The 18,947-nt window shown below is 55.3% G+C and overlaps 1 protein-coding gene across 5 annotated transcripts; it reads left to right on the forward strand.

Moving 5' to 3' along the window:
• The first annotated feature begins 518 nt into the window (after nucleotides 1-518).
• Nucleotides 519-15,179, forward strand: DOK3 (docking protein 3). Of its 5 annotated transcripts, XM_082724296.1 has the most exons (7): nucleotides 621-1,001; nucleotides 9,005-9,479; nucleotides 10,028-10,223; nucleotides 11,137-11,442; nucleotides 13,793-13,892; nucleotides 14,002-14,174; nucleotides 14,275-15,179. In XM_082724296.1, the coding sequence occupies exons 3-7, from the start codon at nucleotides 10,158-10,160 to the stop codon at nucleotides 14,971-14,973; spliced, it is 1,344 nt and encodes a 447-aa protein (XP_082580422.1). In that variant the 5' UTR covers nucleotides 621-1,001; nucleotides 9,005-9,479; nucleotides 10,028-10,157; the 3' UTR covers nucleotides 14,974-15,179. The 5 variants fall into 5 exon arrangements, with proteins under 5 accessions (XP_082580421.1, XP_082580425.1, XP_082580422.1 ...); XM_082724295.1 differs by lacking the exon at nucleotides 9,005-9,479 and having other exon boundaries at nucleotides 519-752; XM_082724299.1 differs by lacking the exon at nucleotides 9,005-9,479 and having other exon boundaries at nucleotides 615-752; nucleotides 10,112-10,223; nucleotides 14,005-14,174.
• Nucleotides 15,180-18,947: the final 3,768 nt, after the last annotated feature.

Consider the following 18,947-nt stretch of genomic DNA (forward strand, 5'->3'; position numbering starts at 1 on the left):
CTGCCGAGCTCAATTCCAGTGGTGGGGGCCTTCCGGGGAGCCGCCTGGGCCTGGCCCGGGGTCCCGCATGGTGTTGTCTGAAGCATGTGAGAAAGCGCTCTAAACGGTCCCAATGCCGACCCAACCCGCCCTCTACTCAGCCCCCCAGGAATCCAACCACAGCCCTGGCAGTTGGGACCTGCCATGCCCTAGGCCCGAACGCTAACCTTCGGTTGGGTTTTCAGGCTTCCATCCTCCGAGGCCTGGCCCTCAAGCCCTCCAGATTGGGGACCCCTGAGCCATAACGCAGGACTCCACCTTTACTACCAACACTTGGCCTGCAGGGCCTTAGTTGTGGGGAGAGCCATGTAGCCAGGGCTCCCTGGCGGGGGCCTGGGTATCTCCTCTGGACTTAGCTGGATTTGTGACTCAGGGAGAGACCATATTGGTGGGCCAGGGGGAAATGGGTAGATTTTCTGGTCTCCGGTTGGCTCTTACAATCTCCAACTTTGCCCCAGCCTCCCTCTTCCTGTCAATTGTATGAAACTCCTGGGGCCCCTTGGGAGATGACTTCCTGCCTCAGGCCCCCTGCCCGCTTGCCTGCCCACACAGACTCCCAGGGGGATCCCTCTGTTTGCCTTGCTGAGGGAGCAGCAGACACCACAGGACAGCCATTAATGCCGCTAGCACTCACTGACTTCACTCTGTGCCTGGCTCTCTGCTGGGCTCAGGATCCAGGCCATCTAGGGAGACGCCTGCTGGAAGGCTCTTAGGTAAGTGGGAGAGACAGGAGTTGGGAATAACAGGGTGGCAGATGGTGCAGGTTCTCAGCATCTGGCAAGGGACAGGCAGAGGAAGAGCACAGGCCGCACGCAGTTCCTCTGGGCCTGGCACTTCATGTGCGAGACCACATGCTTATCCCGGCAGGACAGCAGTTGCTCAAGTCGTGTTTGTCACTTGGTGTTTGGTCTTGGGCAGGTTACTTAATGTTTCTGAGCCTCAATTTCCTCATCATTGAAATTGTTGGGCTGGCAGGAAGGGCTACCAAAGATGGCGAAAGTTCCCGCCACACGACCTGACCTGAGCTCGGACAGGAGAACAAAGGCCCAAGCAGGAACCTGAGACCCCCGCCCCGGGCTCCTGTGGACCAATGGGATCCTGATGAGCAGGAGGGATATCCAAATAAGGGAAACTTGCCAAAAGACCCCTGAGCTTTCCCCAAGACCCCTTAAAAGCCCCCTCCTCCCTGCCTTGGGGGCGACTTCCCCCACTCTGCTTTCCAGAGTTGCGGAACCTCGCCCGAGGGTGCCCACCTCCTCCCGGTGCAACTTTCTCAGCTCCCCTTCACCTGGGCCCTGAAACTTCACCGGAGAGAACCTTTAATAAACCTTGCCTTACACTCACTTTGCCTGGTGTTGTGTTTATCTCGCCGGAAAAACCTTACATTTGGCGCCAAAACCCGGGAGGAGATTGAGCCCCCACCCCAGTGGGGAGGCTCTCTCCTTTCCCTAGCCGGACTGGACCTGCCTTTCCGAACGCCACTTCTGAAGCCGTGGTGAGTTTCCCCGATTCTGCGCCCCCTTCCGGAAAGCCCTGCCTTAATCATGGCCGCGTCAGGGCGGACCCCGCCGGTCACCAGGTGACCTCCGTGACTCCGAGAGGCTGGGAGACGTCCCTACCTCTACGGCAGTTGATACAGTTTTTCCTCAACCCAGTGGTGGACGAGGGGACGCCTTCCTCCAGCCCTCGGGTTGCCTGGCAACGAATCATGGGGACCTCCCAATCCAAACTCGATTTTTTCTTTTTTTTTGAGAGAGAGAGACAGTGAGAGAGAGCATGAATGAGGAGAAGGTCAGAGAGAGAAGCAGACTCCCCGTGGAGCTGGAAGCCCGATGCAGGACTCGATCCGGGGACTCCAGGATCATGACCTGAGCCGAAGGCAGTCGTCCAACCAACTGAGCCACCCAGGCGTCCCCCAAACTCGATTCTAAAACACCCCTAGGGTGCCTGCTGGCCAATCTTAAGACCCTGGAACTGGACCAGGACTTGCGTAGGCGACGTCTCATACATTATTGTACCGTCGCTTGGCCACAATACCAATTAGACAATCGGTCCCAGTGGCCTCCGGAAGGCACATTTGACTATCAGATTCTCATGGACCTAGGCAATTTCTGCAAACGCCAGGGCAAATGGGTCGAGGTCCCTTATGTCCAGGCTTTCTGGACCCTGCGCTCTCGCCCCTCCCTCTGCTCTCACTGCTCCACCTCTCAGGTCCTCCTGGCCCGCTCCCCTCCCCCTACCCTGCCACCCACTGCTCCCAAAGACCCGGACCTCTCCTCCCCGTCTCTCCTCTCTGATTCTCCCCTCTCTGAACCTCCGGAGAGCTTCACCCACCCGCCGACGAGAGGGGCCCCGGCTCCTCTTCCTCCTCCTCCTTATCGCGATCCCCCACCCCAAGGCCCCTCTCTCCCTACGCCCCCTAATCCTCCCGCCGCTCCAACCACCCCCCTTTCGGTCCCTTCCACCCCCTCCACCCTTTCCACCCCTTCCACCTCGACTCCCGTCTCATCCCCTCAACCCCCAAAACCTGAGTCTGCTCCTGATGCGGCCCCCCCCCCAACCTTCCCCTACATCCCCTCCAGCCTCCCCTCCCATCTCCACCCGCACTATGGCTCGAAAACCCTCCCCTGAATTAGTGTGCCCCCTAAGGGAGGTTGCTGGAGCTGAGGGAGTTGTTCGAGTTCATATGCCCTTCTCTCTACAGGACCTTTCCCAAATTGAGAAGCGTTTGGGCTCCTTTTCGGCCAGTCCTGATAACTATATTAAAGAATTCCAATATCTGGCCCAAGCCTATGACCTCACCTGGCATGATTTACATGTGGTCCAGACCACCAACCTCACCACAGAGGAGAGGGAACGCATCCAGGCTGCTGCCCGGGAGCACGCAGACCAGGTCCATCTCACTGATGCTGCCATGCCAGTTGGAGCCCAGGCAGTCCCAGCCGTAGAACCAGGTTGGGATTATCAGGATGGCCAAGATGGCCGCCGGCGCCGCGACCGCATGGTCCAATGTCTCATAGCTGGCATGCGGGCAGCTTCTAATAAGGCCGTTAATTATGACAAGATCAGGGAGATTGTCCAGGCCCCTGATGAAAACCCCGCTATGTTTCTTAACCGATTGACCGAGGCCTTAACCCAGTACACTCGCTTGGATCCTGCCTCCCCTGCGGGGGCCACGGTACTGGCTACCCATTTTATTTCTCAATCGGCGCCGGATATATGGAAAAAGTTAAAGAAGGCTGAGGAGGGCCCTCAGACCCCCATTTCTGACTTGGTGAAAATGGCATTTAAGGTTTTTAATTCCCGTGAGGAGGCGGCTGAGCTTAAACGACAAGCCAGATTCCAGCAAAAGGTTCAGTTGCAGACCCAAGCCTTGGTAGCAGCCCTGTGGCCGGCCGGCTCTGGGAGCCAGCAGAGAGGGGCAACCAACCGCACCCCCCCGGGGACCTGTTTCAAATGCGGGGCCGAGGGACACTGGGCTCGCCAGTGCCCCAATCCAAAGCCGCCAACTTGGCCTTGCCCTCAATGCCATTTGATGGGCCACTGGAAATCCGACTGCCCTAACCTCAGGGTATCTTCGGCGCCTCAACGTGGGGGACCCCCCGAGATAGTAAGTCTGGCCTTTCAACTGCTTGGATTGGAGGATGACTGACGAAGCCCAGACTCGGCCACCCCTCTCACCCAGGCCGAGCCCAGGGTTACGCTCCAGGTAGCGGGTAAGTCCATCTCTTTTTTGCTGGACACGGGGGCTACCTACTCTGTTCTGCCTTCCTACTCAGGACTTACTCGAACCTCACCAATTACTGTTATGGGGATTGATGGGACCTCCTCCAACCCTAGGTTGACCCTTCCCCTTACCTGTAGCCTGGATGGGTTCCCTTTCTCCCACTCGTTCCTAGTCATTCCTTCCTGCCCGGTCCCTCTACTGGGTAGGGACATTCTCCAGAAACTGAGGGCAACTATCTGTCTCTCACCTTCTTCTCCTCCCTCCACTTCAACCCGTCTCATCTTACACCTCTCCACTCCCTCGACCCCCGCTCCAGATGACCTACCTACTGTAGACCCTCAGGTGTGGGACATCTCTGAGCCCATCATTGCTTCCCACCTTACCCCAGTTAAAGTACAGCTTAAGGATAACTCTAAGTTTCCCTCTCGAGCTCAGTTTCCTATTTCCTTAGCCCACCGCCGGGGCCTGAAACCTATCATAGAACGGCTTAAACGTCAGAGACTCCTGATCCCCATCAGTTCTCCCTGTAACACCCCTATCCTTCCAGTACGCAAGCCCTCAGGGGCTTATCAACTGGTGCAAGACCTTAGGCTTATTAATGAGGCCGTGGTCCCCCTCCACCCAGTTGTTCCTAACCCCTACACCCTATTGTCTCACGTTCCTCCAAACACCTCTCACTTTACTGTACTGGACCTAAAAGATGCCTTTTTCACTATCCCCCTGCACCCTGATTCTTACTTTCTCTTTGCCTTCACCTGGGAGGATCCCGACACACACGTTTCTGGACAACTAACTTGGACTGTCCTACCCCAGGGGTTCAGGGATAGCCCCCACATTTTCGGCCAGGCCTTGACTACAGATTTACAGCAGTGCGCCCTTAAGGCCAGCACTCTACTACAGTATGTGGATGACCTCCTCCTCTGTAGCCCCTCCCTCTCGGTCTCCCAAGACGACACTTCCACCCTACTTAATTTCCTGGGGGCCAAGGGATATCGAGTCACCCCCTCTAAAGCTCAATTGTGTGCCCCTTCGGTTACCTATCTGGGCATACTCCTGACTCCCACTTCTAAGTCCCTTACTGGGGACCGCATAAGACTCCTCCAAGAACTCCAACCTCCCCAAACGGCGGATGAGATACTATCTTTTCTTGGGTTGGTCGGGTTCTTTAGACATTGGATTCCAAATTTCTCTATCCTGGCCCATCCTCTGTACCAGGCAGCTAAAGAGACCCCCCAGGGTCCCCTGACTTATCCCACTTCAATCCGCCAGTCATTCCTTAAGCTGAGAGACCGCCTTACCACCAGGCCAGTTTTAGCCCTACCTGATATCTCTAAACCGTTCCATCTCTACACCGATAAGCGCTCCGGCTCTGCCACCGGCCTCCTAACACAACAGGTGGGACCTACGCATAGGGCTATAGCCTACCTATCCAAGCAACTGGATGCCACCGCCCGGGGATGGCAACCTTGCCTCAGAGCCCTAGCGGCAGCCGCTTCTCTTACAAAGGAGGCCCTTAAACTTACCCTAGGGCAGCCTATCACGGTCTACTCTCCCCACCGACTCACAGACCTCCTTAGCCACTGATCTCTGGCCCATCTGACTCCTTCCCGTCTTCAACTATTCCATCTGCTATTTCTAGAAAACTCTTATATATCTCTCTCTACCTCCCCCCGCTTAAACCCCACAACTTTACTACCTATACCCTCACCCACCCCGGAACCTGTTCACTCCTGCCTACAACTTATAGAAGACCTCACTCCTCCCCATCCCGGTCTCTCTGATCAACCACTATCCAACCCTGACCGCGTGCTCTTTGTAGATGGCAGCTCCCTCCTGGCCTCAGATGGCCAGAGGCACGCTGCTTATGCTGTAGTCACTATGGATGTGGTATTAGAGACAGCTCCCCTCCCAATCGGAACCACTTCCCAGAAGGCTGAACTCGTAGCTCTCACCAGGGCATTACACCTGTCGAAGGGACAACGAGTCACCATTTACACTGACTCTAAATATGCCTACCTCATAACTCACACACACTCTGCTCTTTGGCAAGAACGGGGGTTCCTAACTACCAAGGGCACCCCTATAGCTAATGGACCCCTCATTGCCAAGTTGCTTGAGGCCCTTAGTCTGCCCACTGAGGTAGCAATTGTCCACTGCCGAGGCCACCAAACAACCAGGGATCTGGTCTCCCTAGGCAACAACAGGGCAGACTCAGTGGCCAGACAAACGGCCCTAAGTACCCCTGTGTCTCCTATCCTCTTTCTTAACACCCCTCACCAGCCTTCCTACTCTACAGAGGAAACACAAGCCCTCCAGGCATGGGGAGGAAAAATTGGAGATAAAGGGTGGATCTACATTCAGGACAGGATTGCCCTGCCAGGCAATCTGGCACACACCAATCCCTCCATATTGGCCCAAAGGCTCTCCACCAATTTCTTCAGCCATTGTTCTATCATCCTTCCTTATCTAAAGTAATTGAAGTTGTCCACAGGGCTTGCAAAACCTGTTCCACTGTGAATTCACAAGGAGGAATCAGCAGACCGGGGCCTAACCATCAGCTCCGAGGGCATCAGCTGGGGGAAGACTGGCAACTGGACTTCACTCATATGCCTTGCCATAAAACCTTTCGCTACCTATTAACCTTGGTTGATACGTTCACAGGTTGGATCGAGGCATACCCTACGGCTCGAGAAACAGCAGACGTAGTGGCTACAATACTCATCGAGCACATCATCCCGAGGTTTGGATTGCCCCGGACCCTCCAGTCAGACAACGGACCTGCCTTCATCTCCAGTGTAACCCAACAGGTAGCGGAGAGCCTCAACATAACCTGGAAACTTCACATCCCATACCACCCACAGTCATCGGGTAAGGTAGAAAGGGCCAACGGGCTGCTGAAAGCCCAACTCACCAAACTTACCCTAGAGACCCGTCTTTCCTGGCCCACACTTCTGCCCCTGGCTCTCACCAGACTCCAGGCTACTTCCAGCCATCTCCCCACCTCTTTTATCCTATCTACCTTATCTTACTCTCCTCCGAGCTCTCTTAAGGGCTCACGCCGACACTGTCATTCCAGCCCCTAACGACCATGCTTCCGAAGGGGGTATACGAGATCTATCCCCTGGGGACCAGGTCCTCCTCAAAAGCTTGCAGCCAGACTCCTTACAAACTCGGTGGACTGGGCCTTATACAGTTGTCCTTACCACCCCAACTGCTGCGAAACTGTTGGGGCACTCTGCATGGGTACATATCAACAATCTCAAGCGGGCACCCACAGAGACTAATTGGACCTCCCAGATGGCAGGCCCCACCAAACTCCGCTTGGTTAGGGCCCCTTCTCATATTCCTTCTAATCCAGACAAGCCAGGCGGAATCATGTGAGTCTAGCTGCATGAGGGGTTCAGGTACTTCTCGCCACTTTTCCAGCCTTTACTTATATGCCTGCAACCTGCTACCGGGGAAAGGAACCAACAACCTGTACATATGACCAGAAAACCTATTGGGTCTCTGACCTTGTGACAGCCAAACGAGGTATTGCCCCCTGCAACATCTACCCCAGGTCTGGAAAATTTTGCTGGACCTATCTGGGTCAGGTCGGCCTCTCCGATGGGGGCGGGGTCCAGGACCAGGCTAGCCGTGAGCACATTAAAACAGCAGTCAGGGACCTGACTAAACGACTCCAACCCCCCAACGACCTGGTCTATAAGGGCATTAATCTCGGTAGCATCCAAAAATCTCCTACCACTGAACAACTGACAGTACCCTCCTGAACTCTAGTTACAGCCTATGGCGAAATCTGTCGGAAAACGGTGACAGTGACTGCTGGATCTGTTTCCCTTTTTCAACCCGTTCTAACATTGTAGGGATACCCCTCCCTATGGATTGGCCACTCCCCAACTCCACGACCACAAATAGCACGGTTCATATTGGCCCCATTGGGGAAAACATACCTATTATTAATGTATCCTCCCCCCTCACCACTGCAGCTGCCAACATCACTAACTCCTCCCTCCCGTATTGTACTCCCTCGGGAATATTTCTCTTGTGCCCTCAGGGAATCTATCGCTGTCTGACCACTAACGACTCCCTGGGCTGTATATTCATCCTATTATCTCCTTCTACCACCATTTACTCTGAATCCCAGCTGCTATCCATCCTATTCCCCCAACACCATGAAGAAAGGGCCGTCTTCCTCCCATTCATAATAGGGGCAGGGGTTGCCATAGGGGTGGCAACTGGGACAGCAGGGATAGGAACCTCCATAGACTTTTATTACAAACTCCCAAGCTCTGAATGATGATATGGAACGGGTTGCTGACTCCCTCACAGCCCTACAGACCCAAGTCACCAGCCTGGCAGCCTTAGCTCTACAGAACCGACGGGCCTTAGACCTTCTGACCGCCGAAAAAGGGGGGACCTGCCTATTCTTAAATGAAGAATGTTGTTACTTTGTTAACCAATCAGGTATAGTTACTTCCAAGATCAAAGAACTCAGGGATCGGATCCAAGCACGGCGGCGAGACACGTCCTCTTGGGGCCTGGACCCCTACAACTGGGTAACCTGGCTGCTCCCTCTGGCAGGACCTGTATGCATAATCCTCCTTCTAATCTCAGTTGCTCCCTGTCTTTTCCGGTACTTGCAGGGTTGCAGGGTCGCCTACAAGAACTTGCCCGAGTATCCGTCAATCAACTCCTCCTCCAGCCCTACTCTCGCCTGCCCACTTCCGACTACCCCTATGACGACGCCCCCTGTCAGCAGGAAGTAGCCAGAACCGAGTCGACGCCCCTGACACCATTATATTAAGCAAAAGGTCGGAATGTTGGGCTGGCAGGAAGGGCTACCAAAGATGGCGAAAGTTCCCGCCACACGACCTGAGCTCAGACAGGAGAACAAAGGCCCAAGCAGAAACCTGAGACCCCCGCCCCAGGCTCCTGTGCACCAATGGGATCCCGATGAGCAGGAGGGATATCCAAATAAGGGAAACTTGCCAAAAGACCCCTGAGCTTTCCCCAAGACCCCTTAAAAGCCCCCTCCTCCCTGCCTTGGGGGCGACTTCCCCCACTCTGCTTTCCAGAGTTGCGGAACCTCGCCCGAGGGTGCCCACCTCCTCCCGGTGCAACTTTCTCGGCTCCCCTTCACCTGGGCCCTGAAACTTCACCGGAGAGAACCTTTAATAAACCTTGCCTTACACTCACTTTGCCTAGTGTTGTGTTTATCTCGCCGGAAAAACCTTACAGAAATGGCAATGAGAATGCAAAGGACAGGGTGTCCGGCTGCCGGAGCTTGAGGCTTCCCAGGCCACAAGGGACACAAAGTCAGGTGGAAAGGCCCTTGGAAAAGACTTCCTGCCCACCCCCCATATGTGACCCCAAATGGTATTGCTCAGCCTGGTTACCCAGGCCTTCCTAAAGGTGGCATTGAATGAGTGACAAGAGGCTGTCCCCAGAATTCAGACACACACTCAGAGCCCCAACGGTAGTCTCCAGCAAGGTGAGGCAAAAATAAATAAATAAATAGGTGCCTAGCCAGAAGCAAAGTTTCAAAAGAGCATGTGAGCTCTCCAGGGACCCACTAGGGGCATGCCACCCACACTCACATGACCGGGCTGTGGCGTGAGGACAGGTTCACTGGTGGGGCCCTTGTTCTCAGTGTTGGGTGGTCAAGAGGGGCCTCCCAGAGAAAAAGGCAGCCCAGAGCTTAAGTGGCACAGCGGTAAGGGTTTCTCTGGAGGCACTGGGCTGAGGGGAGGTGGAGGCCAGAACATGGGGGGAGTTGGAGGGGTTGGTATGGGGTTGGTGGAAAAGACCACAGTGGGCCCTGTGGGGCAGTGGTTCAGTGGGGAGCTAAGAGGCTGGTAATGGACAGGGACTGTGAAGACAGAGGGGAGCAGGTGAATATTAGAAATATTTCCAAGATAAAGACAAGCAGAGCGGCGCTGAGAGGGTACCAACCAGGCCTCAAGAGTCGGAAAACAAGGAGCTAGCCAGTCTGACTAGAGGAGGTTCTTGGGCAGGGACCGGGCGGCAGGAATGTCAGGTGGCAGGGTGTATGGCTGCCCTGCACAGAGGAGAGCTCGGAGCTTCTGACTCACAGCCAGCTGACCCAGGTGGAGGCAGAGGTCAGGTGCCCTCCGGTAGTCTGAAGCCCCTGCTGGGCACAGGTGGGCACCTTGAGCCGGCAGGACCCCAAGGAAGAAGTATGTGATGTCCCCACCCCCTATCTGAGCTCCTTTACTGAAGACAGGCTCCCCTCCCCCACAGCACTGCAGCTGCCTCTCTGGACAGAGGGAGGGGGAAGTGGCCAGAAGGGGAAGTGTGAGGAGTTCCCCTCCGGCCTGTCACCAGTCTCCTCAGGCCCTCGGAGAGGCAGTCCTGGGGCCTGGCAGCGGCCATGGAGCCTCTGGAGACTCCCGTCAAGGACGGCATCCTCTACCAGCAGCACATCAAATTCGGCAAGGTGGGGACCCTGGCTTCCAGGAGCTGCCCAGGACAGTAGGCGTGGGCCCCAGCCTCAGCCCGCCCGGAGCTGGGAGAATGGGGAAGGGAGTCGGTGGGGAACCCAACCAAGGAGCTGGGGAGTAGAACAGAGCCCCATTCTCAGCTTGAGAGGGTTGGGCTAAGTGGGCCTTTCAGAGAGCCAGCCCTGTTTACCTATGGGGAAGCCAAGAGCGCAGAGGATCTGAGAACCCCAATGTTGGGGCAGGGCAGAGCTGAGAGGTCGGATGACCCAGCAGCCTTCAACCCTGTGGCTCCTGTAGAGAAGGCCCACCCTGCAGAAGAGGGCTCAGCCCCTCCCAGCCCTGTTACCGGCCACAGTTGGGGAGTTCACTTCTCTCCCCGGGCAGCAGGCCCCACACCCTCACTGCTAGGCTGCAGCTGCTGCCCAGGGAGATAAACAGTCTGTTTCCTTTGCTTGACACTATTTGCATGTTTCCTTCCTCACCATCGTGAGCCTGAGGCCTCCCTCCTGCCTCAGCCCTTGTCCCATGGCCCAGGTGACCTTCTCTTCATGGAGAGAGGGTAGGGGGCACCAATGTAAAGGTAGTGTCAGGTGGTCTGCTTGAACCGCATCGGAGACACAATCCAGTAGAAGCCCCAACCTTGTCTTCCCATGGCTTCTGAGATATGAGGGCACTAGTGCTCATAGGGGTCCCAGTGAGGCAATTGGTGGTGTGGATTTGAACCCACAGCTGACCAGCCCCAAGCACGGACTCTTCCCCCTGCTCCTCTGGCCCTGGCAGGGCCTCCTCCGCTAGGGCCCTGAGGATCTGGGGGAAGCAGAGGCCAGGCAGGTGACCAGGAGCCCTTGCTGGTGCTGAGCTGAACTACCGGGAGAACCACCACCCAAGTGTCTTTCCCCCATCCCACAGAAGTCCTGGCGGAAGGTATGGGGTCTGCTGTATGCAGGAAGCCCATCAGGTGTGGCACGGCTGGAGAGCTGGGAGGTCCGGGAAGGTGGCCTGGGGCCAGCAGGGGACAGGCCTACAGGACCCAGCCGGCGTGGGGAACGGCGAGTCATCCGCCTGGCAGACTGCGTGTCTGTGCTGCCGGCTGACGGCGAGAGCTGCCCCAAGGACACCAGCGCCTTCCTGCTCACCACCACAGAGCGAAGCCACCTACTGGCCGCACAGCATCGCCAGGAATGGATGGGCCCCATCTGCCAGCTGGCCTTCCAGGTGAGCAGAAGGTGGGTGGGCAGGGCATCCAGAGGCCAGAGGTGGGCCACCTGGCCTTGTTCATCTCCATGCTCACTCACACCCTGTCATTCAGCAAGCACCTGCCGAGCACCCACAAGCCTTTGGGGAAATAGCCCCAAAGTGCCCCAAATGAATCTCAGATGGCCATTTATGCTGTGGAGAAAATGAAAGGGTGGTGGGACCAGACGTGAATGGCAGGATGTTAGATGGGAAGACCTCTCAGCAAGGGACAGTGAGCCGAGTCCTCAAGGACAAACAAGAACCCATCAGGCAAAGATCTGAGGCAAGAGTGATCCAGACACTGAGGTCTGAGAAGCGTCTTGAACAGAAGAAGCAGCATGGGCAAAGACCCTGTGGCATGGGAAAGTTTGGTGTGTTCAAGGGGCAGAAAGGCCATCATGGCTGGAGGGTAAGTAGTGGGAGGGAGCCCAAGAGAAGGCAAAGATGGAGAATTTGGTGGGAGCCAGCTGAAACTACTTTGGGATATATGTAGAGTCTGGGGTGAGTGAGACAGATGCCTTTGGAGGGGGGAGGTTCTTTGGAGAGACAGGGACTGAGAGCTTTAAAGCTTCACAGGGTCGGGGCACCTGGGTGGCTCAGTGGGTTAAAGTCTCTGCCTTCGGCTCAGGTCATGATCCCAGGGTCCTGGGATCGAGCCCTGCATTGGGGTCTCTGCTCAGTGGGGAGCCTGCCTCCCTCTCTGTCTCTGCCTTCTTGTGATCTCTGTCTGTCAAATAAATAAATAAAATCGTTTAAAAAAAAATAAGCTTCACAGGGTCTATGACGGACCAAAAGGAAATGAGCCTAGCAGTTCCTCAAAAAGTTAAACATAGAGTTACCATATGACCCAGCAATTCCACTCGTAGGTGTATACCCAAGAGAATCGAAGCAGGTGTTCAAACAGAACTTGTATGAGAATGCTCAGAGCAGCAGTATTCACAATAGCCAAAGATGCAGACAACCTCAATGTCTGCTAACTTATACACCCAATATAATCTAGCTATACAACAGAATATTACCTGACCATTAAAAAAATAAAAAAATAAAAAAAGAATGAGGTAGTGATACATGCTAACACCGTAAATGAACCTGGAGAACATCATGCTAAATAAAGGGGACCAGACACAAAAGACCACACATTAGTATCCTTCTATGTATGTCAAACACATTGGAATAGGCCAATCCATAGGGACAGAAAGTAGCTTAGTGGTCTCCAGGGGCTGGGGAGGGTGAGGAGTGACTACTAATAGGTTTCCATGTGGAATGATGAAAAATTCTGGAACTAGACACGCCTGGGTGCTTCAGTCAGTTGAGTGTCTGCCTTCGGCTCAGGTCATGATCCTGGGGTCCTGGGATCAAGTCCCATGTTGGGCTCCCTGCTCAGCAAAGAGCCTGCTTCTCCCTCTCTCTCTGCCTGCTGCTCCCGCTGCTTGTCCTCTTTCTCTCTTGCTGTGTCAATTAAGTAAATAAAATCTTAAAATAAAAAAAATTCTGGAACTAAGTAAAGGTGACCATTACATAATCTTGTGACTATACTAAAACCACTGAGTTATACACTTTAAAATGGTGAAATGGTAAATTTTACGTGGTGTATTTTACCACAATATTTTTTTAAGATGTTATTTATTTGACAGACAGAGAGGGAGGGAGTATGAGCAGAGAAAGGGGCAGGGAGGGAGAGAGAGAAGCAGGCTCTCCACTGAGCAGGGACCCAGGACTCTGGGATCATGACCTGAGCTGGAGGCAGACACTTAATCAACTGAGCCACCCAGGCACCCCTATCACCATATATTAAGGTAAAAGCAAAAAAAAAAAAAAAAAAAAGGAAATGGACAAGAACAAGGAGACCAGTGAGGAAGCTGTTGCATGTGACCGTGGCTGTGCTACTGTGGGCCACGGTGGTTGTGGTGGAGATGCTGACAGAGCTCAGAGGATAGAGAGGAGCTGGTAAAAGCGGCCTGGAGAAGGCTGGAAAAGCCAGTTCACTCACAGGTGCCACCCCTGAAGCTCCTGCCCCTTAATCACTCCAAGCTGTTAGGGACACACACAGGCAGGCCCCATACCTGGCCAAGTACCAGTGCAGAGGGGACCTTCTCATGTGTCACTTACTTTACAACTCTCAGCAGCCTCAAGGGGGCGCCTGGGGGGCTGCAGGTGGGGAAGCAGAGGGGTCCCCAGGGTGGCACAGTGTGTCAGGAACAGAGCTGGAAGTGGCACCCTGGTCCCTGGATGTTCTTGGCCTGAAGTCTTGGGTTACTGGACCCAGGGGAAGGATGTGGAAAGAGGAGCGGGGGAGGGCTCTAACTTCTGACCTTTCTTCATTCTCCAGGGCACAGGGGAGAGTTCCTCAGGCCCAGGGGAGGTGGAAGCTTCCAAGAGGGGCCTGGTCCCCATGGAGGAGAATTCCATCTACTCCTCCTGGCAGGAAGGTGAGTCAGGGAGGTGCAGGGGCAGCCTCAGCCGTCCTCCACCCGGGGCTGGGATCTTTGGGGCCCAGGCATGCTGTACCTGATGGCCTCTCTGCTCTCCTGCCTGCAGCAGGCGAGTTTCCAGTGGTGGTGCAGAGGACCGAAGCTGCCACCCGCTGCCAGCTGAAGGGGCCCTACCTCCTAGTGCTAGGCCAAGACACCATCCAGCTGAGGGAAGCCTCCAGCCCCCAGGCCCTCTACACCTGGCCCTACCGCTTCCTGCGCAAGTTCGGCTCTGACAAGGTGAGGGGCAGGGAGTGCCCTGCCAGAAAGCTGGTGGGTGGAGGGGTGCTTAGGTCCCTCTGCCGCTAACCCACCCATACCACCCCAACCCCGTGTCCAGGACGTGTTCTCCTTTGAAGCTGGACGCCGCTGTGACTCGGGCGAGGGTCTCTTCGCCTTCAGTAGCCCCCGAGCCCCTGACCTGTGCAGGGCAGTGGCCGCGGCCATTGCCCGCCAGCGGGAACGGCTGCCAGAGCTGGCTGGACCCCGGCCCTGTCCCCTGCCTCGGGCCACCTCCCTGCCCTCACTGGACCCGCCAGGAGAGCTTCGGGAGATGCCCCCAGGGCTGGAGCCGCCCAGCTCTTGGAGGGCACAACTAGCAGATCCGGGCCCTCAGAGCCTGCCCCCACAGCTAAACCCAGTGCCCCACGATGAGCCGGTGTCTGGGCTCTACGCATCGGTATGCAAGCGGGCCAGTGGACCCCCAGCCAACGCCGAGCACCTCTATGAGAACCTGTGCATGTTGGAGGCAGGCCCCGTGCTGCTCAGGGACGGGGACCCAGGGCAGGAGGGTTCCAGCCGCCGCAGCCCCCTGGCCAGCCCCATCTACCACAACAGCGAGGACCTGGGCTGGCCGGGCCCCACCCATGACAGCAGCCTGGAGGCGCAGTACCGGAGGCTGCTGGAACTGGAGCTGGGCGACAGTGATGAAACTGCGAGCTCTGGCCGCCCCAGTGCTCCCACGGGCTTCAAGGCCAAGCTGGTAACGCTCCTGAGCCGTGAGCGGAAGAAGGGTCCGGCCCCCTGTGACCGGCCCTGAAAGTCCTGTGTGACTCTGGGACAGGAGAAGAGAAAAGTGTTCTGCTGTTCCCGGGCCAGGGCCAACAGTGGACATCTGGGACACACCCCTGCATCCACATTGGCCCCGGGCGGGTAAGGCAGGCAGGCTGGGGGGGACCCCGCCCACCACCCCCGACTGCCATGTACAGTGTAGAGATTTGCTGGTAATAAAACCTCCCAGCTCTGCTCTTGGTCCCACTGGTAGTGCACAGCCCTCAGCTCCTCCCTTACGCTCCTGACGGTGGCACTCACCCAGCTGCATGCACACGGGCCCTCACTCCCGCACCCGTTCTGGGTGCCGCAGACACACCCAGTGTGGACTTGACCTCCATGACCCGTGGGCTCAGATCCACTCAAGCAGAGGGGTGGGATGCAGATAATTGGGGCCCATGTATTCAGTCCTGAGCAACAAAAATGACGGGGACAGTCAGGCTGGAACAGAAATTGGGCCTGGCAGTGGGGGAGGTGCCCTCTGAGTTCAGTGTGAAGGATGGGAAGTGGGGGCGCCTTCCCAGGTGGGCTGCAAAGCCCCAGGTCTTTCCCAGCTGCAGGTGGGTCTGCACTGGCCCAGAGATGAAGGGGAAAGCGTGGGGCTGACAGGGAATTGGTGGCCAAGCAAGAGAGGCCTGATGAGCCTCAGTGGGCTTGGTCTCCTCCTCAGCAGAGAGACACAGTCAGATTATGGAAGGAGCAGTGTGGAAAACAAATCTGAGGGAGCCCAACTGGAGACCAGGTAGCCTGAGCGGGGGAGGAGGTAATGCGTGGGGGTGTGGAAGGGTGTGAGTGTATGAGGTGGGGGTAGCAGAGGCAGAGAGAATCCTGAGCAGACTCCATGCTCAGCACAGAGCCCAAAGTGGAGCACAATCTCGCAACCCTGAGATCATAACCTGAGCTGAAATCAAGAGTCAGCTGTGTAACCGCCCGAGCCACCCAGGCACCTCATAACTCAGGGGAGTTCTGTTCTCAAGGACCTCACGTTCCAGAGGGAGATAAAGCAAGTGTCTTGAAGACTTTGGTGCCCCCATGCTACTCCTGTCACCATGCCCAAGGCTTCCATGCACAAAACCTCATGCCCCCGAGAGTCTTGCCCCCAGCCCCTTGACCTCAGCCCCACCTCTGCTGCCCCTGCCATCGGCATACTCCGAACCTCTCCATGACCGCGAGGCTCCCTCTTCGCAATCTCATTTCCAAGCATCCACCTCTGGCCACCTCCTTGTCTCTTTCATGTGGGTGAAACCACACTGGCCTACAGGAGCCTTTCCCCACCATCTGTGCCATTGCTCTCTGCAACGCCACCCTTGTCCAACTTGGATTCTTTGCAAAGCCTTTGTGCTCCTCTCTTCTTCCGTCTTATTTGTCAGGCACAGTGCCCAACCTCAGGGAAACCCACCTCTTCTCCATATGTGCCCCTGCAGCCAGAGACATCCACATGACCAGGCCTGCCACATTCTCTAATGATGTGATCTCAAAGCTCAGACAGACAGGCTCTCCAGAGAGATCCGACATCCCAAGACCTTCTCACCTTCTTCTCTCCATCCCTGCTCATTCTCATCTCAAAGGTCTCTTGGAGAGATGGCAGGCAGCAGACAGCAGCAAACCACCATCCCCCCGCTAGCTTCCCAGCCCTTCACTAGCGAGTGAAGGAGCCACGCCATCTCCATCCTGGCCTACAGGGACAGCAGTGTCTGCTCCCCACCCCACACGCTCTGACCCCAGCTCCCCTCCCCTCACAGACTGGCAAACCAAGCCGTCCCCTCACCTCAGCCCATGAACTCCACAGTCAATGTCATCCTTCCCAGCCACAAGCAAATGATTCTAAATTTCACATCTTCAGAAGAAACCTTTGACCTTGCATTCTGCTTCAGCCACCTCCTTGTTCCCTTTTCCCCTTCACAACGAAACTCCTCCAAAGAGTTGTTGATTACTTTCATTTCCACTTTTTCCTATTCTCCCTTGACCAACTCAAGTCTCCCTGTAGGCCCCACGGATCCATTACACTCCTCTTATTATGGTCACCAACTTCTTGTTCCCCAAAACAAAAGCAACATGTTCTCCCCAACTTCTCAGCAGCATTTGACATCCCTCCTTAAAAGACCATCTTCACTTGGCTCTCCTCTCTCCCCACAGATCTCTCCTTCCCAGCCTCTGCTGTCCCCTCTCCTGACAGAGTCCTGCCTGGGGCTTCAGCCTCAGTGTATCTCAACCCTGGCTGCACACGGAATCACCTGGAGCCTTCTTCAAAATGCCCCTGCCTTGTCCTACACCCAGAAGCTGCGATTTCATCAGTTGGAGTCCAAGGTGGAGAACCACCACTATAAGTGAGCCAATTCCTTCTCCAGATCTCATAGACAATCTAAAGGCTCAGGACTCCCATGGGCGCCTGGGTGGCTCAGTGGGTTAAGCCGCTGCCTTCGGCTCAGGTCATGATCTCAGGGTCCTGGGATCGAGTCCCGCATCGGGCTCTCTGCTCAGCAGGGAGCCTGCTTCCCTCTCTCTCTCTCTCTCTCTGCCTGCCTCTCCATCTACTTGTGATTTCTCTCTGTCAAATAAATAAATAAAATCTTAAAAAAAAAAAAAAAAAGGCTCAGGACTCCCAAAAGTACATCTCAGCACAGACCTGTCCCACTGAACTCCAGATTTAAGATTCCAACTGCACACCAGACTCCCAGATGTCTGAAAGACGTCTCCAAAAGCAATGTGTGAAAGCAGGTTGTGGGCGCCAGGGTTCAGTGCTGTGCCACAGAGAGAAAAGCCTGGAAGGATGTTTGAGGCAGGGGGAGATAGGTTTATGCCCCACTCATGGGAGGGGGGAATGTCTTCCCTATGATAGGGAAAGTCTTCCCATGATCAATCAGGCTGCCGGCCATAAAGCACGCTGAGGCCAGGAGGTTTCCTAGTCCCATTGGCTGCAGCAAGGACCCCTCCGCCCTACGGTGACAAGCCAGCCCTTGACAACTCAGCAAATCCTAGGACACTGAAGGTTACCCAGAGAATTAGGGTCATGGCCAGAACTAGAATGTAGGACTCTTTCCTGGCATGCTTTTTTATTACAAATCTAAGACTCTTTGCTTTATGGCAGTTTTTGTGAGAATCCAACCAATCTGTAAAACAGAAAGTCTTTGCAAATCTTAAGGATTCTAAGACCTCGCCCTGGAGCTGCACGTGTCATGGACACTAGGGGGCACTGTGTCCTAGCCTGGGGCCTGTTTCTCCCCTTGGGCTGCCTTTGCAAGGAACACTGGTGGCTTCATCCAGGCCTTAGCCTTGCACAGCCAAGGAATGGGACCCTGGTATCCTCTGTTGGAGGACTGCCAGGAGCCCCAGGCTGCCACTTGTTCCTTTACTCATTTGCTGTTTCACTTTCTCAATCCTTCCTTCATCTCTTCAGTCACATCCACTGTGTACACACTGGGGAAATGGTGGATAAGACAGACAAACCCCTGCTCTAATGGGACTCCCACTGTAATGAGAACAAAAAGCAACGAAGAAACAAGCACCTAGGGCGCCTGGGTGACTCAGTGGGTTAAGCCTCTGCCTTCGGCTCAGGTCATGATCCCAGGGTCCTGGAATCAAGTAACACATAGGGCTCTCTGCTCAGCAAGGAGCCTGCTTCCTCCTCTCTCTCTCTCTGCCTACCTCTCTGCCTATTTGTGATCTCTGTCTGTCAAATAAATAAAATCTTTAAAAAAAGAAAGAAAGAAACCAACACCAAATATAATGTCAGGTGGTGTTAAGTGCTATGGGGAAAAATAAAACAGGGTAAAGGGCTATGCGCCCAATGTGAGTGACATGTCAAGGGGCTATTGTCTTAGATAGGGTGAGCAAAGAAGGCAAACCTTTTGGAGGAGGCAACAGCTGAGCAAAGATCTGAACAAAGTGAGAGAGCCTGCTGTTTAGGTAGCAGGGGAAACTGTTCCAAGCAGAAGGGGGTACAAGTACAAAGTCCCTGGGGCA

The sequence above is a fragment of the Mustela nivalis genome (genome assembly GCF_964662115.1).
Source record: "Mustela nivalis genome assembly, chromosome: 3".
In the NCBI taxonomy this organism is placed as follows: Eukaryota; Metazoa; Chordata; class Mammalia; order Carnivora; family Mustelidae; genus Mustela; species Mustela nivalis.

Bases quoted from the DNA above. Each gene is read 5' to 3' on its own strand.
- DOK3 (XM_082724295.1), top strand. From the start codon at position 10,158: ATGGAGCCTCTGGAGACTCCCGTCAAGGACGGCATCCTCTACCAGCAG. The intron at 11,443-13,792 runs GTGAGCAGAAGG...TTCATTCTCCAG, and splicing joins TCTGCCAGCTGGCCTTCCAG to GGCACAGGGGAGAGTTCCTC. The intron at 13,893-14,001 runs GTGAGTCAGGGA...TCCTGCCTGCAG, and splicing joins CTACTCCTCCTGGCAGGAAG to CAGGCGAGTTTCCAGTGGTG.